At 38.3% G+C, this 26,505-nt stretch overlaps 1 protein-coding gene across 1 annotated transcript in view; it reads left to right on the top strand.

The window, feature by feature from the left end:
* Prkd3 (protein kinase D3) overlaps nucleotides 1–26,505 on the top strand; it is an 84,727-nt gene that overhangs the window by 16,797 nt on the left and 41,425 nt on the right. Inside the window, exons 3-5 of the mRNA XM_028773443.1 lie at nucleotides 17,394–17,532; nucleotides 19,342–19,473; nucleotides 21,117–21,274. Coding sequence (XP_028629276.1) covers nucleotides 17,394–17,532; nucleotides 19,342–19,473; nucleotides 21,117–21,274 — 429 coding nt within the window. The remainder of the gene's footprint in view (nucleotides 1–17,393; nucleotides 17,533–19,341; nucleotides 19,474–21,116; nucleotides 21,275–26,505) is intronic.

The following is a 26,505-nucleotide window of genomic DNA, read 5'->3' as shown; positions in this document are numbered from 1 at the left end:
TTTGAATATTAAATAGCCTTACATTCCTGGAGCAAACCACCTAGTCACCACACATTATCTTTTTCACAGTTTTTCTAATTTGATTTATTAATATTTTTCTTAACCTTTTCTGCCTTTGTTCATGAGAGATACTAACCTATAGTTTTACTTTTTTATATCCTTGATTTGGGTGTCAGCCGAATGAGGTTTGAAGAAGGGTGCTAGGGATTAAACAGGGTCTTAGATACTGATATGTGTATACTTTACCATTGAGGTGCTGTTCCTTCCTCAGGCTAATGTTGGCTTTTCAAGCTGAAAAGTACTCCTATTTTACTAATAATTATTATTAGCGTTAATGAACTTGACCACTGAAACCATTCTAGACCAAGGATTTCCTTTGTGCTGTTTTTAACTCAGTTTTTTTTATCTAATAGACATAAACTATTCAGATTAATATTTCTTTGGTGAAGTTTGGTGTCTGGGTTAGTTTTTTATGAACTTGTCACAAGCTAGACTTACATGTGAAGAGGAACCTCAGTTGAAAAAATTACCTCCATCAGATTGGGTCTGGTCCACTGTGGGCAGTGCTGCCCTTGGGCGCATTTCTGGGTTGTATAAGAAAATGAGCAAGCCAGTAAGCAATGTTCCTCCATGCTCTCAGCTTCAGCTTCTGCCTCCATCCTACCTGACCTCTCTCCATGATGGACTGACTGTAAGCTTTACAGTGAAACAAACCCTTTCTTTCCCAGGTTGCTTTTCGTCATGGTGCGCATTGCATCAGTAGAAAACAATGGGTACATTTAGTACCTCATATATAAAAACAAATTAATTTCAGTTTTCAAAGTTAATAAAAGTTACACACTGTATTTTGTTAATGCCTCTGTAAGTCTGTAGTGAACCACTCATTTCTGATATTGATCAGGGCTGGTTCTTGTTAATTTTTTATAGTTTACCAATTTTGTTTTCAGTGAAGTAGCCTTTATTTAATTGATTTTTCTGTATTGTGGCATGCGGCACCAGTGCAGGATGGGTGGAAACAGATGGGTCCCAAGGGACTCACTGGCCAGTTAGCCAACTAAAGTGGCATGTTCCATATTCATGTAGAGACTCTGTCTCAAAAAATAAGTGGAGAAATGATTGAAGAAGAAGGCTTAATGTCAGCCTCTGGCCTCCACACATGGCCAAGCATGTTTGTGTGTATGTGCGTGCACACAAACACACACAGAAAAAAAGAAAGAAAGAGCATGAATAATTTCAATTTGTATAACTCTCTGATGTTTATTTTATAATACATAATTGTAAATGTTACATATTGTCTTAGTTCTTATTGAAATATCAAAATGAAGGTAGCTTACAGGAGGAGGGGTGTATTTGGGTCTTGCAGTTCCGGGGGGTTAGGAATCCATCACCTCTGTGGCAGGAGCATGGCCACTATGGCCCTGGATCAGCAGCTGAGAGTTCATATTCAGATCCACAAACAGGAAGGAGCAGGGAGTACAGTGGGGATGGCAGGGAAGAGAATCGAAGCCACCCTGTGATGCACCTTCTTCAATAAGACCACACTTCCAAATCCTTCCCTACAGTTGCAGCTGGGACCAAGTATGCAAGTATGAGCCTCTGGGTGGGAAGGAAGATGGGGAGCATCTGGGAGGGGAAAACCATGATCAAACTGTATCATATGAAAGAAATGTAATAAAAATTACTTTTGTACATGCATCTCTGATGTTTTATTTATTGATTGATTGATTTTTACGTGTGTGTACCCATCTGTATGAGTGTATGCCACAGTGTATGTGTAGGTACCATCAGAGCAGAAGAGGGCAGTGGATTTGCTGGAGCTGGAGTAGTTGAAAGGTACCTGGCATAGGTTCTGGCAACCAAACTCTGAAAGAGGTGCAAGTATTCACTACCGAATCTAACTCACAGTTTAGATTTTTTTAAGCTTTTGGTATATGTACCCAATTTTCAATATATCTTTATTTGTAATAATTATATCTTGTTCTGGCGTTTTGGTATTAAAATAACTTTTTATTAGTGTTTACATTGTGATGTCTTTCACATGATTTATGTGTGCATATATATGTACAGACATACATGTACACCTCTATCTTCATTATAATTTTATGTAGGCTTTATAGTTGATTGTATGTTTCAAGTTTATGTAGTCAACTACTGAAGTGTTAAGGTCACTTGTGTCTAATACAGTTTTCAATGTAGATTCATTAAATACACAAATTTCCCCTACTTAGAAAGATTTTACTTAGGACTTCTCCACTTCATGATAAAAACAAAAGCAGCATATATACAGTAGAAATTATACTTCAAATTTTGAAAGTTTATGTAGAGTACAATTTCATAAGGCTAGGTGCCAACACCTACTAGCCAGCCTAAGGACTGTACTGGTAACAACTGATATCCTACAGTGTACTCAGTTTTTAAACTATGTTTCCTGGGCTAGGTGAATTAAATACATTCTCAGTTTAGTGTTTGCAGCCTATTACAAGTGTGCTTGGATGTGCCTTACCAGTCAAGAAGCATCTGTATGACAGACTTTGCTATATTTTTTATATGCGTTCCTTCTGTTCTTGGGGCCTTGTCTGCCTTCTTTTAGTTCCATTTTCTCTCCTCCCCTGTTGTGGTGGTGGTTGTTATATTTGGTTTGGTTTGGTATTCTCTCAAAGTTCCTTTTAGCATTTGCCCTAGTGCAAGGGTCGGCCATCTACATCCTTTGACCAAATCTGGCTGTCTTAGCTTCATTTCCTGTTATTTTGATAAAACATCTTGACTTATGGAGGAAGGTTTACTGCCTCACAATGCAGGTGACAGTCCATCATTGTAGGAAAGTCAAGGCAGCAAGAATTTGCAGCATCTGGTCACATTACATCCTCAGTCAAGAGCCGAAAGCAGTGAATTAACGCTGCATGCAGTGCCCGGCTCATTTTCTCCGCTCTTACACCATCCAGGATGCCCTGCCCAGGGAATGGTTCCACACATGGTGCTCTGGGGCTTCCCTCCTCAGTTTAATCAAGATAACCCCCCACAGCAGGCTAACCTAGACAGTCCCTTATTGCGACTCCCTTCCCAGGTGAATCTAGATTCTATCTAGTTAACAGTTACCATCTAACCATCACACTGGCCCACCACCTACCGCTGTAGTTCTATCGAAGCACACATTATATTCACTTACATAAGATCTGCAACAGAGCTTAGTACAGTGGATACCATAGAAAGCCTGAAATATTATCTGGCATTTTACAGACGTCTGAATTTTTTAAATTTTAGTTGATATACTATAAACATTTTTTTTAAAAGATTTATTTATTTATTATATATGAATACACTGTAGCTGTCTTCAGACACACCAGAAGAGGGCATCAGATCTCATTACAGATGGTTGTGAGCCACCATGTGGTTGCTGGGATTTGAACTCAGGACCTCTGGAAGCGCAGTCAGTGCTCTTAACCACTGAGCCATCTCTCCAGCCCTACTATAAACATTTTTAAGTTAGCCTAGAGTGTGTTGTGTATAATGCAGTGTGTCGCTCAGAATCCTGTATTTCTGTTCTTTTTATCTGTGCTATTATTGTCGCATATTCTGTTTCTACATACTTTCAGTTCTCATTCTTCACCATAGTCAGGCTGCACAGTTACTGCAAATACTGAATTAGCAGATGCAGACCTGCTATCCCTAGGAGGAATATAGAGTAGGTTTTTATAAGCTTTTTTCACAATACTTTTGTCAGCCAAAAAATAACATTATTTTATGTGTGTTTCTGCCTAAGGTTACTTTACCTATCATCCACGATAAATTGTCAATTCACCAACATTCTTCTCAAAGCCAGTAACACTAGAATGCCTACCTGAATAATACAGATTTAACTTAGCCAATCTTCAGAACTTCGAGTCGAATGCAAAACAGATAAATGTTTAAACAGGACTAATACTAATAATAGGAAGATGCTTTGAAATATTTAAATTATATATTTTTATATGAGATTGACATCTCATTTCCTACTCACCAGAAAAGGAGTGCTTTTTATACTCTTGTAATTCAAAACTTCAACATTTATTTCTAGGTTAAGATAGTTGAATCTGGTTAGAAAATAAAAGCTAGTAACTGCTTTCTATTTGGCAGTCTGTAAAGAGCTTGAAAGAATGATATTGTGTCAGTTGCCTAGATTTCCTTTATCTACTGCTTACTGCTTCAGCTGGATGAATATTTGTGGTGCTCTCACTTTGTTCAGTCACAGTGCTCGATCCTGTGGAGGCTCCTAAAATGGAAGGCTTTTTCCCTCCCCCTCAACATGTTAAATAAAAGATGAGCAAATGTCAGGTTAGGGATCACTGCTATCTTGCTGGAGAATTATGAGAGCCTGTTTTAAACTTTTGTTTTTATGCTTGTATAACCATCCACTATAGTACTTTACCTGGAGAAATAGACCTACAATGTGGGTAGTACCTTACTATCATTCTTTGGTAGCTTGTAGCGTGGATAAAGCAAGATGCTGTTGACATCTTTGGCAGTCAGCAAGTAAACAGAAATGAGTCATTTAAACACACACACGCTCCTCTTTCTCTTTCATGGTCAAATAAATAAATTTCTATGACTGTGATTCCTAGTGGTGCTATAAACTTTATGTAAGATAGCCCAAGTTACTCAAGAAGTTCATGGTGACCTCTTCTCCCCTTTACTCCCAGCAGTTAGCTAGACAAACATCTGTGGTTACTAGCAAGGAGCAGGTGACAGAAATATGTGTTTGCTTCTGTAAGCCACTATTACTTACAAAATGCAGTGATGACTCCCAAGATATATGTGTGGTCAGCATTCCTAAGCTTCAGACACATGCTGGCTCATTAATTAGGTCTGTGCTCATTGCCCCACTGTTTGGATCATCCTTCCCTTTCTTGAGTACTGGTATCCTAGTAACCTGCATTTTAATGTTTATTACTGATTGCAATTGCTGTTTAACTTGGATGTATCTGTCATTCATCTTTAAGCTCTATAACATCCAAATTGACTCAGTTGAACTCAAAGTTATGAGATTCTGAAATCACATATTGTCACCATTAATCTAAAATAACCAAACCAACCAGCATTCTGGGGAGTATACTGATTTATTTCTAATAAATCATGAACTTACACATGTAGCTCAATAAAAGCGTAAATAAGCTACACAAGTGATATCAGCAAAATATGTAACTCTTGGATATCATAAACAAACATCCAAGTATTTCTTAGTTGAATAAAGGAAGAAACTCCTGAAAAACAGCATGATATCCTGCTTCAAAGCATAGGCTTTTGGTCAAATTGAGGTTCATCTCTACCACTTACAAGTTATGTGACCTTGATTTCTTACGTGAGAAGTGAGATTGAAAATACTAAACTCATGTATGTATGTGTGTACACATAAGATAAAATAATAATAGAGGAAAGGGAGTAGAGAAATGGGCATGTCAGTTAAGAGTATCTGCTGTTCTCCCGGAGAACTAGAGATTATTTCCCAATATTTGCAGCTCTGGGAAATCTGACACCCTCTCCTGGTCTCTTCACAGACCAGCACACACATGGCATACATACCCTCATACACATGCACATACACTCATTTAGACACTTCATATAAGCACACACACACACTTAAACACTATATACATGCACACACACTCAAACACTATACACAGACTCGTAGACACACATACAACACATACAATAATAATGAATCTTTAAAAAACTTTTTAGAAAAGAATAGGACTTAGTGATAATTTTCTCAAGTAATTTTTAGGGCTGGAGAAATGGCCTAGTGGTTATGAACGTTAGCTGCTTTTTCAAAGAACCTAGTTCAATTCCCAGCACCGGCATGGACGCTTACAACTGTCTGTAACTCCAATTCCAAGGGAGATACATGCAGGCAAAACATCAATCAATGCTCATAAAAAAATAAATTGCTGGAAAAAATGCTTTGAAATGTATTTTAAAAGGTGACATGATTGCTTTGTCTTTAAAAGGGACAAATAGTATACAATTTTTATTTCTCAAATTATTTTTTAAAAGTTAAAGATTTTACTGGGTTTTCCTGTTTTGGGGGTTGGTTGGTGTTTTGTTTTGTTTTGTTTTTTTGCTCTGACAGTGTTAGTCAGAAATTTATCTGATATTGTTCTAAAGTTGTCAAGAGCATTAATTTCAAAAATCTGAGAAATAGAAAGGGAGCTGCAGAGATTGGAGTTTGATACTACTTCAGCAGGAATTAGAAAAGCCTGTGATACATTTATTTTAGGTGTATGCTAAAGGAGTCATGGCAAAAAAAAAATTAAAAGGGGGTCATTTTCCCATAAATTGACTTGAAAACCCGTTTTAAGTGTGGAAGGGACTTAATGCTGACCTCCACCCAGTAAGTTCCAGAGGGAGTAAGTTAAATGTGCAAACTGGGGTCAAAGGAAAATCAATATAAAATGGAGCTGACTGACTGCTCTGTACCAGGATAACTCACTTTTAGGTCAACAAACCATAATGTCAGCTATAAAAATAATAAGACCAAAACCAGGGTGGAAAACACAATGAATGTGATAAGATCAGTGTCCTCCTCCTACAAAGTGCTCACATGTTGGGGAGAAACACACTGACTACAGTAAACACTGGGGCAGATGACACACAGTGCATTTCACAAGATGATTCAATAAATTCGTAAACAAGCACAGTAGAACATGGTTAAAGTAGTTTTTAAACAAATACAGACTAGGTACTGTGTGTGCAACTGGAGTAAAGACAGAATTAATCTCTGGTGTACTGAAGAGTGTAGTCGAATCTCATAGAGATACCAGAGATTCACTGGTTGTGCTAAGCATAAACCTGTTTAAACACTGACAAGGGCTACATCAGCATAAACAGCAAGATTTTTTTTCCCCAAGAAATATCTCTTTAGCTGAAGATCATTTTTAGTTGAGTTTTGTTTAAAACTTAGATATGACCAAAAGTGGTCACTTTTTGAATTTCATCCAATTTCATGACACATCCTGAGGGTGGAGTGAGGTGGAGTTTCTTTTGTTGTTGTTGTTAGCATAAGCCAAAACTTAGCTTCCTTTTTTTTTTTTTAAGCTTTGAAAGTCTTCCAACATATTACATTGAGGTCAATGTTAACTTCTTCATGTCTTTCCTCAGAAATGCCTCACTTTCAGTAAACATTTACTAAAGGACACATTTTATTTGCTTTTATACTAAAAAACAAGGTCATGCAAATGATGGGCGTTTTCCTTATTCTGTGTAAGAACATGTGTATATATGAGGTGCTGGCAATTGAACCCAGGGCCTTGTGCATGCCAAGCATGTACACTACCGCTGAGCTACCCTTGTACTCCTAGGTTCCTGCGATTTCCACCTTACAGAGTCATAGAAACTGAAGAGAGGGTGTGTTTGCCAGGAAGCCACAGGGAAGTAGTGGAGCTAGCAGTCAAACCTTAGAATGCAGTCTAGCAGCAGTGGAGCTGGGGCTGAACCAGGTGAAGTGTGTCAATCAGATCAGTTGAGTGACAGGCTATGAGCCTATGATTAGAATATCTACCTTTATAAAGAGTTGTTGTGATTAAATACAAAGTTCTTAGTGCAATCCTGGGACATAATGGTCAGAAAATACACCTGTGGCTTCAAAGACTCTAAATTTAGAAAGATCCTTGTTCTATAGATGTCTTAAAACTTTAGTGAACATCAGAGTTGGAGCATTTAGTTGCAGCATGTCAACAAAACTTTTTTCTTTTTTATTTTAGTTCTGACGTGTTTATTTAAAATGGGAGCTTCCATTCACAGTGTCTGGTATGTGATGACTACCAGTGGATGCTAGCTCCCCTGTTTACTTGCTTTCATATTGGTAAGAGGCTTAAAAGATCTCTCTAAAGCTACTGTTGCTGTTAGTTTGTTGAATGAAAAAACTAGATGTAATTGGAATGAGAAAGGAAGTTGGTAGAAAGCAATTCATTTGAGTTATAATAGCGTTTAGTTAGATTTAAAATACTTGGCTTTAGTTTTGATCATTTGAATACTAGATCTGAAGGCCGAATATTCAGTGTACTTTAGGGGTGATGTGGTCTGTCTGAATGAATGAATCCATTGTCTCTGTAGACATGAATCAAACGTAATTTACAGTTCTGTGGTAGTGGATGAAAACCCCAGCTGTGCCTTTTCTTTTCTAGAAGTGAGTTGTCATTCTGTGTTGTCTTCTTTCCCATTCTCTCTACTACAGCTGTGTTGCAGTGGCTTGGCGACATTCTAATCTTTCTTATGTATATATGTATACATATACATATTATATATATGTATATATAATATATACATACACACACATTATCTAGGTGAAACAGTGTCAGGCAGTCATTACTAAATACTTAAAGTGAAGGGAAAATTAATTTGCTGCACATTCAAGTTACAATCATAGCTAAAAGAAGAAAGATTCAGGAGTTAAAGACAATTCAGAACTAATTACAAAACAGCAGGAGAAAATATATTTAAAAAAAAAAGATTTCTCTGGTTTATGTCAGAAGTGTAGGTGTTAAGTTGAGCAGCTCTGCTGGCACTTGCTGTCCAGAGGACTGTGAACTGGAGACCAGCAGTGAAAGGGAAGAGTCCATCAAGTCCTGTTGAGTCAGTTCTCACTGACTCCTCTAAACTCATCATTTTGGCTTTAAATGAAAATTATCATTGGAATTCGTCCCTATGGTTAACCACTTTCCAGAATTGGTGCTAAATTAATATTAGGCTTGTTTCCGCAGAAGTCAACAGAATTTTTAATAAGTGCCAGTTAAATAACTGAAGTTCTGAGTTCTTAGGAAGTCTGGGGAAACCTGGAAAGAGAACATGCTTAGCATGTGTTTACTGTTATTTACTATAGGTTTTAAAGACTTATTGTAAAGATATACCTGGCCTCAAGTTTAGAAATCAATTTAGTATTCAATATATACATATGTGTGTGTCAGCCTCTAACTAAAAGTTGTGTACCTCACTCACCTATAATGAAAACAAAAATATATGTGTGTTAAAACTCCAAGGGCCTCTTGCTTTTGTACTGCTTTTTAAAAAGTGCCAAATGATAGGTAAATAATTCACTCAGATAATATTGAATTCTGAAGTTGTTGTTAACATTCAAATTGTTACTTTGCCAAGTAAAATAAAAGTTTTGCAAGCTCCCTACCTTTTCTGACATTTTCCTGACAGAAGTTAGTGGTGTGAGATTTTTATGAGACAAGGCTTCAGTGTTTAGCCACAGTTGGTCTAGAACTGGGAAAATCCTCCATTTTGCACAAAGCAGAAGATCTAATGACAAAAAAAAAGTTTAAAGTAAATTGAGAAATGACTGGGAGAGTGCTGTTAGGAACAGGCCAAATTAAAGGGTGTTTTGTGTTGTTTGTTTTTTGGTTTTGTTTCTTTATTTGCTTTAAAACCTTAGTTCCTTAGCTGTCCTTCATTTCCTCCTCTAATCAGGGCTGGGGTAGTGTAGGGAAGGAAACATGGGCTCTGTTTTTAGAAGGTTACTAGCTCCCCTCCACATTCCCCAGGCTCTAGTTTTGACGTCTTTCATCCTAGAGCAGCAGGGTTCTTCAACTTGAGCTTTAATCAGCAACTGGGGCCAGTCTCTGATCTGTGCATTCTGCAATACCTTACCTACTAAATGTCCGCAAACCCAAGTTCTGGAAACTAGAAATGTACAAAGACACAGCTGGGAGCTCTACAGGAACACACTTGTAGCCTGGGCTTGTTACTGAGAGCTACTAAACATGTTCCTGGATGCTGCCCTGCTAGTCCTGTTCCCTGTCCCAGGAGCCCTTGTTCTCCATGAAAATGGAGTTTTTAGGAAGGTGTAGAGACCATTTCTTGAGGCACCTTATGTTTTGAGGGTAAATAGAAAATAGCAGTGGTGTGGTAGGTCTCCCTCTGCTGCCCTGTGAATGAGAACAGCAGATTCACAGATGGAGTCAAGAGTTTGTTTGCATTATTTTGCCAGAATATTGTTTTCCTTTTAAGATTATACAACTGAGTGGAAAGTAGCCTTTTTCTTTTTTCCTTATTCTATTGAAGTATAGCTTAGAAAAACAATCCATTATCTCCTAAAAGCTTCCGCTTTCTGTGTATTTCACTGGCAAGTTATTTTTGATAGATTTTGAAATCTAAAGTGCTTCTGTTTGTGACTTTTAATGTTTTGTTCATGCCTTTATTTCCTCATGTGGTCCAGGCCAGCTTCCAAATCCCTGTTTATCCAAGGGTGACCTTGAGCTTTGGATCCTCTGCCTCCAGCTCTAGAAGCTAGGATTACATGTGCATACCTCTATGTGTGGCTTGCTCATAACTTTCACATAGCCCCTATGTACTGATTATCATTCTGGAAGAGGAAAGAATAATTCTGAGGAATAGATGAATGAATTTGGAGTTTGGAGGATCAGTGAATTATTAAAAATAGGCAAAAAATGTAAATAATGAATTCTCATAATATGTGAAAAATGGTCAGCCTTGTGTAACGGATATATACAAGTCAGGGCAAGGGGAAATGGCTCCATGGATAAAGCTCTTTTCCCGTAAGCATGAAGACCAGAGTTGAGATTCCCAAAATCTACACAAAAGCAGGACATGGTGGCTACCTGGGGACACAGAGTCTGAGAATCCTGGGGCAAGCTGCCTAGACTTGCTGGAACCTGCCTCATTAAATAATGCATCTGCCCATAGAACATGAATGCAGATGAATGCACACCATCAACCCACATGTGTAAAAAGCGGGAATGGAGTACAGGTTGAAACTACACAGAAGTACCACTTTTCATATGAGAGCAATAAATTTGATAATGCACTTATAAAATAGCATGTGACATGATGGACTGGGTATTAGGTCTATCTTGTACCTTACTGATACAAATTGGTATAGTTATGCTCTAATTGTATTTTGAGAGAAAAGTTTTATCTTAACAGGAAGGGTGATATGTAAGAGGCGCTAAGGTGGGAGGAGTAAGGAGAGGAAGAGGAGGAGTAAGGAGAGGAGGAGGAGCTAGGAGATGAGGGGGAGGGGGAGGAGAACATGGAGGCAGATGTTCGCGTCTCTCTGCCAGTCAAAGATAGTTGGTATATCTAGGTTGGGTATTGGGATACACTTCTGATTGTATGGGCATCTTGTTATTGAGCATTACCAAACTTATAAAGCCTTTGATTAACATTAAAAATAATGATGATAATAATAATAATAATAATAAATATATTAGTTTTAAAAAAAGAAAAAATAGCATGTGACAAAAAACCTTACTTTATTTTCATGTATATTGTATTCATGTGTGTATTTGCATGACTTTTGCATGTGTGGGTCCAAGTGTGTGCAACTGTGGTGCACGTGTGTACACATGGATGTAAAGCCTGAGGATGGTATCAAGAGTTATCCTCAGTTACTCTTCGGCTTTTTTTTTCCATCGAGGCAAGATCTCTCACATCAGACCCAAGCTCACTGATGTGACTAGTCTTGCTAGTCAGCTTTCTCTGGGGACTCCCCATCTTGCCCCCTAATTGCAGAAGGCCATCAGAACCACCTTATGCTTACATGTGTTCTAGGATTTGAACTCTGGTCCTCTCCCTGCCTGTGGAACAAGCACTGAACCATCTCCCCTGCCCCCACAGCCTTAATATTTTGCATGTAGACATATAAGCTGATGAAGCCTTTGTGAAGATCAATTGGTCAGTATCTGAAAGTTTCAAATATATGTATACTTTGACTTAGGAAATATTCTGAGAAATTATCTCCATACATATACTCCAGAAGTAGTAAAGGTATAAATACATAATTACTCACTGACTGTTGTTTATAATAACAAAATATCGGAAACATTAATGGCTAATGTTCATGGCACACTCATTAGGAATTCAAGTTCTTTATGTTACAGCAATTTGTTTAATTCTCATGGTAACTGCCAAGTGTGCTCTATTTTACAGATAGAAAACCATAGTTAAGATACACAGTTAAGGGCTGGAGAGATGGCTCAGCTGTTAAAGGCTAGGCTCACAACCAAAAATATAAGATTATACAGTTAATAAGATTTGAATTCAGGGCCTAGGGTGATGGCTTAGTAAACTGCTTGCTATGTGAATGTGAAGACCTAAGTTTCTTCTTTCATAACATAAAAACCTGAGCACAGTCAGTCTTGCTAGAATGTAGTAAGGATGTCACTTGTGTAGTTTACCTCCTCAAAACCCCCAAGTCCAGTTTAAAATGAGATAAACATCAGACAGTTCAGCTAGTAAGGCATCTTATAAAACTCACAACCAGTGAGCAACACAGTCAAATTCTCCCAAAACTGCAAAGTGTGAGAAACTGTTAGATCTAAAAAAAGACCTAATAGTACCTGACAGCTCAAGGTCATACAGATTCATGAATGAACCTGGAAAGGAGAAAGGACATTAGGTGAAAGCTAAGGAAATCTAAACAAAATACGACGTTTGCTGTAAATGTGTCATACTATAAAGTGTTTATAATGGGAAACTGGGTAAATGGGAATAGTGTAATGTTGTCTGAATTTTTCTTTACATCTAAAACTTTTTAAAAATAAAGACTAATAAACATAATGAATAACTTATTTAATGTGCTCAATTTAATGTGCTCAATTGCTAATACATCCACAGGCCAGAATAAGGGCATCAGATCCCCTTATAGATGGTTGTGAGCCATCATTTTTTTATGATTTATTTATTTTATGTATGTGAGTACACTGTAGCTGTTTTCAGACACACCAGAAGAGAGCATCAGATCCCATTACAGATGTCTGTGAGCCACCATGTGGTTGTTGGAATTGAACTCAGGACCTCTGAAGAGCAGACAGTGCTCTTAACCGTTGAGCCATCTCACCAGCCCATGAATAACATTTTAAAGTAATTTTAAAACTCAAGCCTGAACATCATTTGTTTATAATATCTTTAATGTTTTATTAATCCTTTGAGACTTTGATGCTGCTCTGTGCTGGAATGTTGGCTGGCTTGATCTTGTACAGGCAGCCATAGCTGCTGAGAGCTCATGGTCCTGTCAGATCCAGAAGATTGTTATGTTCTACCCCAGCCTCTGTTCTTGCAGTCTAGCTAGGCCTCTTCTGTGATGTTCCCTGAGCCTTGGGGGTATTGAGAGGAAGTGAGTTTTCTTTAAAATTTTAATATGGCTGTCATGCGTGAGCAGAGTTGAGTCACATTCTTACTTGTGAAGACCTGACATCTGAATTTTGAAACTCATGGGTAGCAGTTATGTGTATATTCATTTCCTTAGCTGGTTGTTTTTGTTTATTTTATATGTTGTTTAGATGTTTTAAAACTATGTGCTTGTAGTTAATTTCCTGTTTCATTGTAGATGTTTATCTTTAATATAATCATGCCTCTAAACCTCAGTGTCTTTAAAGATTGGCCACAGTGATTCCCTAAACTTGAATGACAATATTTAATCTTTTCTTATTTTTCAGTCTGTTTTCTGTTATTTTGATTCTGACATTTGCTTTCAGATAATTTCTAGCTATCTTACAAATATACATATACAATATTTTAATAAATAGCAGGATTTTTTTTCACAGGCCAGTCACTACACCTTTTCCTCTAGTTCAGCGGTTCTCAACCTTCCTAATGTTGCAACCCTTTGATATAGTTCCTCATGTGGTGAGTCCCAACCACAAAATTATTTTTGTTGCTACTTCATAACTGTAGTTTTTCTACTGTTATGAATCATAATGTAAGTATTCAAGTTATCAATTGTAATGTAAATGTCTGTATTTTCCGATGGCCGTAGGTGACCCCTGTAAAAGGGTTAATACTCACAGGTTGAAAACCACTGCACTAGTCTTTCAGTAATTTGTCAGATTTATAGGTAAGTATTTTGTGAAGATATTTACTTATCTTGAAATGACTTTTGACTTTCATCACCAATATCTTTCAGCCTCTTGATATACAAGTGTTTGTTTTAAATAATTATTTGTAATATTTTCTGCACTCTCTTGTACCAGTGCTAGGGAATTTGTGTACTCATTTATCTATGTGGTACTGAGGCTTAGCCTGGGCAGTGCACATGCTAGAAAAACACTGGGCCACACCCAGTTCACGCTCCTGTTAGCCATTAGGTAGCATGTCTACTGCACTGTTGTTTATAACTTCTCTAGGCTATATGGGTATTTAAATGTTGCTTTCCTTCTTTGACAGGTGTTTTTAGTTAATTTTTTTCAGTTCCTACAAGTAGAGACTTGTCTTGTCTGATTATGTCAGGGTTAGTGACCAGATGACTAACCAGCTATCCTTTCTGGAGAGAAGTAGTGCATCTTTTCAGTTTCTTACTATGTAATTCAGATCTAGAAGTGCTATTCTGACCAAAGCGTCAGTCTCTCTTCAGGGATTTGCTCAGCTCTTTTCCTACCCGAGTCCTCTGAGTGCTGTCTCTAGACCACAGCCTGGATCTTTACCATCCTGCCCTTGACTCTTCCCTCTTAGAATATAGAATATTTTGAACTGTTAGCATTCATTAATTACAGTGCAAGGAATCAGACACAGGCATCCACAGATTAGGTTTAGGCACCCTCCCTGTAAAGCCAGCAGGACTGCTGTCCTGTTTTATAACCAAGACTGATAAAGGTTCTCACTTATTATTTGCCCTTATTCTAGAATTTGGGGGGTTTTTGTTTGTTTGTTTGTTTGTTTTATGTTTTTTTGTTTGTTTTTTTTTCAAGACAGGGTTTCTCTGTGTAGCCCTGGCTGTCCTGGAACTCACTCTATAGACCAGGCTGGCCTTGAACTCGGAAATCCGCCTGCCTCTGCCTCCCAAGTGCTGGGATTAAAGGTGTGCGCCACCACCGCCCGGCTAGAATATGTTTGTATTTCATTTGCCATTTACTATGCTGTTGTTTAATATCTGTGCTTATTTCCATTTTTTCCCTGTTAGAATGTACACTTTTGGAAGACACAGATTGTTATCTCATTACAACTGCTGTCTGTACCTTGTATTTATCAAATATGCCAGAAATGCTGTTTTAAAAATCAGTTTCATTCTTTCAAATACTGGTTAGAGATTTTATTTTCTCATGAGGGTGAAATCCTTTTTTAACATTCAGGGACGGTTGAACTAGGTTCTAAAGCTTTTTTGGTCTCCTATTTAATCATTTAGCTTAGTAAATTTTTAATTAGAATTTAAACAAAATAATTTTTTATTTCTGTATTTTCAACTAAAAATAATTACCATATTAGATATACATTAAAACATAGTTTAAACTATAATAAATACTATTGATAACAAAGATAATTGGAGGTAGAGTTGGTATTTGAAAAATTCTAAGTATTTCTATATGTTGCCATTATTTGCCATGTTTTAAAAATACAAATAAACCCTTAACTTTCTAAATAAGCTACTTATTACTTAGATATTAGTAAGTTTTCAACTTAGCAAAAACAATTTTGAGAAAGATTTGAAAATTTTTGAGTGATATGTAAGACTCTTCTGACAGGAAAAATAATGTCCAATAATAAGATAATAAATAGAAATCAGGGTGGTTACTGTATCTAAAACATCTGCCATAAGATTGGAGACTGCCAAAAGTGGGCTATAAATTTGTCATGCCTTTTTCCTCAGTGAAGTGAGTAAATAAGAAAACATGTTTAGTTACATGATCGACTTGCTACAGTATGAAACCAGAGAAGTGTCTTTTGTGATTCCTCACCAAGTAGTACCGCCTTATGAAGTACATGAGCCATGTTGTCTACAACATCCCTGCGATAAGCACATTTACAATTTGGTGTGACTGATTCAAGTCAGATCATTGAGTACAAGCCAGTGACATACTATACTGTTTTACTAAAGGACAACTGTGCTGTTATCTTCTGAGAATCAAGGAAGTTTCTACAACAGCATGTTCCAAGGCACTAGTAAAATAGATGACATCTTTTATATTTCTAGCTGATTAAAAATGGAATTATTTTGTAAGGCAAATATTAAAAATTGCTAATTTTTCATCAGGTATGATGATGCATGCCTTTAATCCCAGAAATTGAGAGGGTGCCTGGCCTCTGCAGCAAGTTCTAAGCCATCCAGGACTGCATACTGAGACCTTTCTTAAGAAGACAAAAACTTTTAACTCGAAGCTGCTTCCTTCAGAATATTGGACGCACATCTTCATATTTTGTTCCACATATGCATGTCCTAAGTATTGTAACTGTAGACTCGTTAGAATAGTACATTTAGGGCATATGTGGGAAAATCCTCAAGCCTCCATTTAGAGCCCTGATAAGTCCTGCGTTTGTGCAGTGAACAGGCCGAAAACACTAGACGCATGCTTGAGTTGAAGTTAGTCCTCTGTGAGTGCTGGTAGAGAGTGATTTGGTCTTCAGCTAGCCCTGAGGTGATGCAGGTGTCTGTTTCACTGCTGCTCAGTATAGTAGCTGCAGACACAGTGGCAGTCAGTTACCTGCAATATGGCTAGTGTGACTAAGGAAATACACTTTTTATTTTATTTAATTTTAATTGTTTCAGATTTAAATAACTATGGTGAACAACTGTGCTATAGCGAATACTTAAGATAATCAGTTTTATAGAGAAAAGTGATATTTTGCCTCAGTGTTAGAGGCTCCAGCCCACAGTTAGTTGACTCCATTGCATTGGCCAGCACACCATAGCAGTAGCAAAACTGTCTATCCTTGGTCAGAGAGCAGAAGAGAGTTCAGAAGACACCAGAGGTGTACAGTCCCCTTAAAGACTTTCCCTGTCCCCAAGCCCCACATATTCATGGCATAGAAGGGCTCCAGAACCTTATAGGAGTGTACAATGCAGAGCAAACCTTTACCACATCGACATTTTACACATCACAGCCACAGGATAGCAGTAGCTGATCATGTGTTGAGCAGTGTGGCTCTAATGATGAAAACAGCTGCCGGGCGGTGGTGGCGCATGCCTTTAATCCCAGCACTTGGGAGGCAGAGGCAGGTGGATTTCTGAGTTCGAGGCCAGCCTGGTCTACAGAGTGAGTTCCAGGACAGCCAGGGCTACACAGAGAAACCCTGTCTCGAAAAACCAAAAGGAAGGAAGGAAGGAAGGAAGGAAGGAAGGAAGGAAGGAAGGGAGGGAGGAAGGGAGGAAGGAAGGAAGGAAGGAAGAAACTACTTGCCTTTAAGGATAAAGATAGAGCAAGCGGAAGATTATGTTGTCTTATAACAATTAGAAATCTGAAATTTGTAAGACACATGTGTTTTAAGGTAATGATTATTTATTTGCAAATTTACTTTTCTGATTTTGAGCTTTAAAATTAACCAGGATGTTTGAGTACAAGGTTCACCTTTTAAATATCAAAAGAGTTGCTAGTAACTAGCAGTATGCTAGGACACTTTACAGTTCTTTTATAGAATATTTGTAACAGCAGAAAACTATGGAATATTGATGCAAGGCTGTTTTTCTTCAGTTTCCAGAGTGTGGATTCTTTGGCATGTATGATAAAATTCTTCTCTTTCGCCACGACATGAACTCAGAAAACATTTTGCAGCTGATTACCTCAGCAGATGAAATACATGAAGGAGATCTGGTAGAAGTTGTCCTGTCAGGTAAGCAAATGGCTCCTTTCCCCTTTCTCTGTTCTCCCACAGAGTGTTTGCTACACCAGTTCCGTGTTCTGCTGCACTTGGCTTTGGCACTGTATAATTGCTTCTGTAACGTGTAGTCATGGTTTCTGCATGCTTTTCACTTTCAGGAAGGACATAGCACTATGAGAAAGTAGGAAAACAAACTGAATTACTTATGTGTTTTGAAGCTAAGGAATTGCCAGTTAAACTGAAAAGTTCTTTTTCTACGGGTCAAAAACATAAAGGAAGATTACAGTTGTTCCTTTTCCCATTTCTGTTAAAAGTGTGGAAGAGAGCCGGGCAGTGGTGGCGCACGCCTTTAATCCCAGCACTTGGGAGGCAGAGGCAGGCGGATTTCTGAGTTCGAGGCCAGCCTGGTCTACAGAGTGAGTTCCAGGACAGCCAGGGCTATACAGAGAAACCCTGTCTCGAAAAACCAAAAAAAAAAAAAAAAAGTGTGGAAGAGAGACCTGAGGTTCCAAAAGGAGAATCTGGATAAAGAGAGAAGTATTAAAGACTCGGAAGAGAAAGTGTCAGTGCTGGTTACTTGTGTGATTTAAAACATCCCTTCCCTTCCTGTTCCCGTGGACATTTTTCATTTTCGTTCCCACCTTACCCCTTCTTGCCATTCCTGCTCCCTAACTCCCCCACCCCACCCCCACTTCCACTTCCCCAGTAGCAGGTGAGCAGGCCGGTCAGTGAGTAGTGTGAGGGCGGAGGACTGCCACAAGGACGGCATCCTTTGACTGGCAAGATAAGAAGGTTGGTGAGAGAAAGGGAGCAAGTGGTCAGCAGACCCCCACAGCCCGGCCGCTTTACCCTCCGGCAGTCACCTTTTAGACTCTTCTTGAGGACCTCCCTGGCCCTTGTGTCTCCTTACTGGTCCTAACAACTCTCATCTGTTTCTGATTCTTTGTCTCCCTGACCCCTGCACTGATCATTCTACACCACAGCCCCCTGGCTTCCTTTCACCCACAGGAGATTTCTGTGCTGGTCTCCTCTAAGGTTGTGATCACATTCATTCTTTCTTGGCTGCGGACCTTCCCTCAAACCACAGGCACCTCACTAGTGACTTTCAGGTGAAGTGAAAGAGCGGTGTTTCATCTACTGCTCCATTCCTCATGGAGAAAAAAGGAGTCCTGGGCATCTGTGAGCTCAATGTCTATTTTTACAGAAACACTGTGATAATAAGGTCAAGTTCCATAGCACTCTTATTTTTACATTTTACTTCAGTGTTTCCTTTCTCAATGTACCCGAAGTTAAGCAGTTTTTAATGGGTTAAAGAAAATGTAATAGCTATTTGCCATCTTGTTATGAGACAAAGCTTTTGAAATACCTAGACTACAGATTTCCAACTTGGCTTATTTGGAACTTAACTCATTTAAAGCTGCTGGACTTGTAGAAGAACTGTTTTTAAAAACCACAGTATTGGACCAGAAGGATGGCTCAGCAGATAAAGGCCTCTGATTTTTGACCTCTGGGACACACATACTAGGAGGAAAGATCTCATACCCACAGGCTATCCTCTGACCTCCACATACGCCATGGCACTTGTTCTTCCCCTAACATGTGACACACAATAAACAAAAGGGTTTTTTTTTAATTTTATTAAACATTTTAAATCACAGTTTTAAATGCTAAAAATAATTTATTTTGTGGTCAGCTGAAACTTTCAGAGAAGTTACCTTGTGTTTTCATATTAATGGATATGGTGACTGGCATTCCTTACTAATTTGCAATTATAAAATATAGTTTAATACTTTTGGTTTTGTTTTTATGTTTTTAAAAAAGCCTTGGCCACAGTAGAAGACTTCCAGATCCGCCCTCATGCTCTCTATGTACATTCTTACAAAGCACCTACTTTTTGTGATTACTGTGGTGAAATGCTCTGGGGATTGGTACGTCAAGGATTAAAATGTGAAGGTAAGAGGTTTTAAATTTGTGTATTAATTTGAAAGAGGATTTACATTTTCATTTTTGAATTATCAATGAAAAGACAAAATTCATAGTTGGTTTCTAGGTAGTAAGGATTTAGAATTGCAAAGATGAGAACTCTGGTCTTTCCTTTGCCTTCACCTACTGCTTCCTTTACATAGGCAATTTGGCTGACCTCTCCAGAGACTGTTTTCTCTGTGAAAGATAATTGACTCTACCAGTTTTACAAGTTGTAAATAAGATAACATGAATAAAATATTCAATATAAAACAGTGGCTTAATAACTCTTAGCCACTTATTATTATAGAGCTTTATTATATTCTTAGTTTTTTCTTAGTTTGGCAATTTGCTGTAAATTAGAGATGCTAGGGCATAGCAGTTCATCAGACATAAGTCTGATTAAGAAGCAGTGGTGAGGGGCTGGAGAGATGGCTCAGCGGTTAAGAGCACTGACTGCTCTTCCAGAGGTCCTGAGTTCAAATCCCAGCAACCACATGGTGGCTCACAACCATCCGTAATGAGATTGGATGCCCTCTTCTGGTGTGTCTGAAGACAGCTACAGTGTATTCATAAATAAAATAAATAAATAAATCTTAAAAAAAAAAAGAAGAAGCAGTGGTGGGTCAGGTGACTTTCTTTGTAAAGTACCGGCATGGGAATACATTATTAAGGCTTTGCAGGCTGTATGGTTTCTATTGTGTCTAACCTCTGCTGTGATAGTATAGAACTAACCATAGGAGCCAGAGAGGTGGCTCAACAATTAACCATAGATAATATATAAGTAAACAGCAGACTGTGTTGCAATAAAACATATTTATAAAGTAAGTGAGGGACTGTAGTAGGTAAAGTGCTTACCATACAAGCGTGAGGACTGGAGGTCAGTCCCCAGGAGCCTTATAAGAAGCTGGGTGTGGTGAGATGCATTGGGGAAGTTAGGAGACAAGAGAATCCCTAGGGTTTCCTTACAGTTCCAGGCCCCAGTGAGAAATCCTGCCCCCAAAACAAGGTGGCTATCTCCTACACAATGAGAGCTGAGGTTCCTCTCTAGTCTCCATACTCATATAGAAATACCTGCACACACATGACACACATACAACCTCTGTGTTATAATTATGTGTTTATAATTGCACAATACTAAATCTATATTATTATTTGTTATTATTTTATATTCATGAACACTGAGATTTGAGTTTCATCTAATTTTCTCATCATTGAAGGTCTCTTACACACAGGACACAGTTTGCCACTGGAGAGTGCTTGAAGCCAGTAGTGGCCCTTAAACTTTTGCCAGGTATCTTAAAACATGCTTTACTGGGCTCCACTTCCACAGTTCTGAGTCTGTAGATTTAGGGATGAGTCTAGTAATTTATGTTTCCAGTAAATTTCCAGGTGGTTATGTTAGCTATCATAAGTCAAGATTCACTACCCTAGTTAAATTAACTTTTCTAAATAAACTTTTCTAAACATTTCCTATGCTTGAATTTGTTATGTCCCACATCATCTGTTATCTTAGTTCTTAATTATGGTTGGTATTGTTGCCAGTGAAAATAAATAAAGTAATGTTTTTTACGTGTCACATTTCAAATAGTTACATTTAAATTTTTTATATTTTACTCTTAAAATATATTTAGGCTGTGGATTAAATTATCATAAACGATGTGCCTTCAAGATTCCAAATAACTGCAGTGGAGTAAGGAAGAGACGGCTGTCAAATGTATCTCTGCCAGGGCCTGGCCTCTCAGTTCCAAGACCCATGCAGCCTGAATGTGTGCCCCTTCTCAGTGAAGAGGTATGTATTCTCAGGTCATAGAAGGCATTTTACTAGTTATTTTACAAGGTATATGACATTCTAGAACAGGTGATACCAGAGAACAGTAATGCTCCTACACTTAAGGCACTTTAAATGCAATAATGATGACAAGACTTCCCAATAGCAGTAGTTTGTATTGTGTGCCCCTTGGGATTGCATTATTGTATAGTTCACTGTTTGAGCCTCCTTTTCATTATCCTGGGACCCAGAATCCAGACTTCACTTAATCTTACGTGTAACCATAAGGTCAGGTTTCCTAATACACAACTCCAATTGTTTCTCTCCACTAGATAACTGTTAGGGATATCCAGAGGAGCAAAACCTATACAATACTGTGTGTGTGTGTGTGTCTGTGTGTCTGTGTGTCTGTGTGTCTGTGTCTGTGTGTCTGTGTGTGTGTCTGTGTGTGTGTGTACACACTTAAATGACAGAATTTATTACATCGGCTTACATGGTCAGATTCTCAGTAGTCCAAAAAGATCATCCATAGACTGGAAAGCAGGAAAAACTAATAGCCTCTGAATATGAGGGTCAGCTGACTCAAAGTACACTGGAGAGCTGTGGCACCAGTCTGTCTTCAGAGGCTGATGCATGTGCAGTCTGACATGTACAGTGATGGTGGGAGGAAACAGCTCTCCACTGAAGAGTAGCATAGTTGTGAACTGTGCACCCTTCTGCTCTTCATTGCATCTGGACCTGCAGCCTATTCAGTGGCACCACCCACATTCATAGCATGCCTCTCCCTCTCAGGTATTCCTCATCACTGAAGATGTGTTGCACACAGGACACAGTTTGCCACTGGAGAGTGCTTGAAGCCAGTAGTGGCTCTTAAACTTTTGTCAGGTATCTTTTTTTTTTTTTTGGTTTTTCAAGACAGGGTTTCTCTGTGTAGCCCTGGCTGTCCTGGAACTCACTCTGTAGACCAGGCTGGCCTCGAACTCAGAAATTCACCTGTTTCTGCCTCCCAAGTTCTGGGGTTAAAGGTGTGCAGCACCACTGCCCGGCCTTTGTCAGGTATCTTAAAACATGCTTTGCTGGACTCCACCTCCACAGTTCTGAGTCTAAGGTAGCACTTACCTAGACCTACAGTGTAGCCTAATTTTTTGAATGCCATCACACTTTTGAAACCTTCTTGTTTGTGAATCTAACATTCTGCCTAGTGTCTGTGTACTAAGTTATAGAAAACAAGGAATAAATTTCTAAAAAAATAAGTAAATAAAAGCCAAGATAAAAGCTCCACTGAGTAAGGAATTAAACTTGGAAACAGGCATATTGGGAGCAAACCCTTAAATGTAACTCTGAGATTGCCTTTTTCTGCATGTACAAGGCTATTTCTATCATGGTCATGAAAGACAGTATAAAGAAGTTTATGAATGTACAGAAATTCTCTCTGTAAATTTCAATCTGTAACTCACTTTGCCTAGTACAGTACTTGGTACTCAGTTGATACAAGTGAATGAATGATCGTGCTGGTTATCAAAATGTGAGGTAGATCACTAGATCTGTTATCTACAGGACTCTGGAGACACAGAGTGGTTAAATGACTTTCCAGAGTCATAGGGCAGATTAATAAGAAACACTTAAGTTCAGATCTTATTATTTTTAAATTTGTTATTTTTCCCCTAGTGTAGTATTCCTTTAAGGATAAATACAGTAGTTTGCTGAAGATTTATGTGTTTAGTAGTACTTGAAATGGCTTATATCTGTAAATTGTAATCTTGCCATTAGTTGGTTTTAAAACCTCTATCTTCTCTATATTACTGCTATCAGGACTTCTGTACACTAGTACAGCGCAAAGCTTTGGGCTATTGTCTATTTTTTATTGGATATTTTATTTATTTACATTTCAGATGTTATCCTCTTTCCCCATTCCCCCTTCCAATAAACCCTCATTCCATCCTTCCTCCTTTCTGCTTTTTTTGGGTTTTTTTTTTTTTTTTTTTTGGTTTTTCGAGACAGGGTTTCTCTGTGTAGCCCTGGCTGTCCTGGAACTCACTCTGTAGACCAGGCTAGCCTCAAACTCTCAAATTCAGAAATCCGCCTGCCTCTGCCTCCCAAGTGCTGGGATCAAAGGCGTGCGCCACCACTGCCCAGCTCCTTTCTGCTTTTATATGACTTTAATTACATGCAAGTATTAAGGTCAGTTCTAGGTTGAGGAACTAGCAATATAATAGATGCAAATAGTCAAGAAACAAACAAGGCAATAAACACAAATAGTAAAAGAACAAGCAAGGCAATAAACAAAGTTCTGTGATCACTCCCATGATCATTATTTCTAAGGACCTATCAGGAAGACCAAATATCTGAGCCTACTTCCCTGTCCTAGCCAAAAATAATTTTCATGCCTGAAGCCTACTTCTTTGTTCTAGCCTAAGATTTAGATTTCTGCCTGAAATTACTTTTTTGTTCTAGCCTAATGTCAGATTCCTGCCTGAAGCCCATTTCCTTGTCCTTGGCTTATGTCAGATTCCTCCCAAGGAGCCCAAAAAACTCTCCACGTCTTCCCCATTTTTATTTCATAAACAAGACTGAGCCTGTCTTATGTCATTCTGACAAGAATGCCTTCCTTACCCATTGTGGAGTATTATCAAAAGCAATGTATTTCTGTCTTAGGTTGGTAAGGCTCTGTGCAGAATCTTACCTGTCCTTGGCTTGCCAACCTGTTAAATTAATAACTCTGTCTGGGGGTCCATTTTTAGTTTCAAGTGGTGTACTTTGGCTGCCAACATCTTGATGTTGTTAAAGACAAGCTTTAGCACAATAGGCAGGAATAAAAGTATTCCCAGGGAGGGAAAAGGCTATCATGCTCAAGCTGTATATGCCATTCTTGAAGCTTGACCAAAATGGAAATACTGACCTCAGGCCATGGATAATTTTATCTGCAAAATCTACCACATCAAATCTCAGCAGAGCAGCATTCTTTGATTTCATAATCTCACTATGCTAAGTTAAAACGTCCAAAGAGGTGTTAGAATTATGCCAAATACCCTGCAAGTGTCTTTAGACTCTTTCTTAATTATAATGACTATCATAGTAAATTTTAGAAGTAACACAACTCCATTGGTACTTGGCATGACACTCGAGATGGCTCCTTACTCTTAAACTCTGAACCTCCTTCCAATAATTTGAATAGGATAAAGAGCATCAATCTGATGTTCCAAATGCCTATGTAAACCCTCTTGTATACTCAACATATTAGTAACATTTTTGCTAAATGATTAGCAAAAGTAGCTGTCTTAATTTGTTGTGTCAAAGCAATTGCAGAAGCAGTGGTGCTAGTAATTAATGTAATTAAAGCTGTTATACCTGCAGTAATCAAGCCCACTACCCTCTTGCTTCTGCTTAAAACCTAACTTAACTTCTTCCAGTACTTGCAAGCTTTTTTCAGAAAACCAAGATTCTGTAATACTCAGAGAAAAATCTTTACAAACTGAGATATCCAAGTAAACGTTTATGTATTCCTCTTTTTAAAATTCTCCTGTTTGCATACCACTTAGCCACTAGAAGAAATTTTTGAAGCAATAAGATTTAAGAATCTACAACTTAGTACTGACAATTTGAAGGTGAAATAGTTGAGTATCCCTCTCAGTATATTTCTGAGGGACCAGAACAGAATGGCACTAGAAAGAAAGCATCAGGTATGAGCCAGTGCTCAAAAGTACCGGGACTCGTCTCACAGATTGTTCAGTGCTGATTATGTATGTAGAGTCGATGAGTTTTCTTAATGCTTTTATTTCCTTTAGAAAGAGTGTCTGATAATTGGCAATGATGTTGCAAAGTTTTGTGAAGAATTAATTAGCTTACAACTAAGCTAAATTGGAAATAAGTTACTTTTAGAAAATTTCTGGCTACACATTAATACAAGAAAGACAATTAAGCTAATGCTAATTTGCAAATAGAGGTCTTTAAGACAAGGCCAGAATTTTCACTCAGTTCTTGTTATGTTGATGTCAGTGGTCCCATTTAACCAAATTCTCTTGCTAAATCTACTGACATCCTCCTCCCTTCTGCTGCTCATACCTCTTGAGTCTGCCATGCCTCTCTTGCCAGCATCACTGCTGGAGGCAGCCACTGTGACTGAGGGGTCACACTGATTGATGTGAGTCACGGTACACTGAGGTAGGGAAAAATGTTAAGAATTTCAGGAATTCGGTGTAGAAAACCTAACCACTCATTTTAATCTGAGTCCACTTTCATATTTAGATGGGGATAGAATTTAAGTAACCCTGTGACTGCTACAACCACAGGTTGACAGTTGTACCTGCCACACAAGCTCTGTACTGTGTCCCTAGTGCCCTGATACCAGCAGGACATGAACAAAGGTAATAACTGGCCACAGGCAAATAAAAGTTCTCTTTACAGGGGTGTCCTCTGTATTGGATGACTAATAGCAAAATCAGTTTTACTGTGCCTTGAATAATTTGAACTTGAGACAGACCAAAAATAGTAGATGGAGGAGCAGGAAATGCAGAATACACTGACACATCAAGAACCAGCTCAGAGTGCCACCTCTGACCGGGAAGACAAGGGCTGGAGTGTAGTCCTTTCAGTCATCTGGGGAGGTATTCAACCTTTGTGCCTCAAAACGTGATTATGTTTAGATCATCTTCCAGATATATAACAGAGCACTTAGCATATAGTAATCACTGGATGTGTTGTATTCAGTAAATGGAATGAGCCACACTGAACTGGCCTATAATTTAGCTTGATTACTCCCTTTGCTTAAAGAGAGCTATAGTTACAAAAATCCACTTATCTCTTAAAGCTACACAAACGTTTTTAATTGTTCTTTATTTAATTTTTTAGCTTCACTTGGAGGGAAAAAAATCCTCCAAAAACACTGGAAAATATTTGCAATATCAAGGAACTGCTTCAGATCTAATTACTATCACTAGTGCTATTTAGTTTTCATTTTGTTTTGTTTTTGTCTTTCAGCATTTAGTTCAAATTTCTACAAACATATTCTAGTATTGTTGGGAACTTGTGAAGTAAGTCTTGTTCCAGGCTATTTTCAGTATGCAGTGTGAGCAGTGACAGGCATCCCTCAGTCCGTTGCTTCTCCAGTGATTAACACTTGGTCAGCTTTGAATAGTTATTAGGTCTGCTCTGAAGTCATTGTTTTAGTTTTGTTGTAAAGTGCTAAATGTGCCTCTCAAATACCTCTGTGTGTGTGTGTGTGTGTGTGTGTGTGTGTGTGTGTGTGTGTGTGT

The sequence above is a fragment of the Grammomys surdaster genome, unplaced genomic scaffold, assembly GCF_004785775.1.
Source record: "Grammomys surdaster isolate TR1022 unplaced genomic scaffold, NIH_TR_1.0 227, whole genome shotgun sequence".
Lineage (NCBI taxonomy): Eukaryota > Metazoa > Chordata > Mammalia > Rodentia > Muridae > Grammomys > Grammomys surdaster.
Note: the sequence above shows the minus strand (reverse complement) of the source record. Positions and strands in the feature narration are given on the sequence as shown.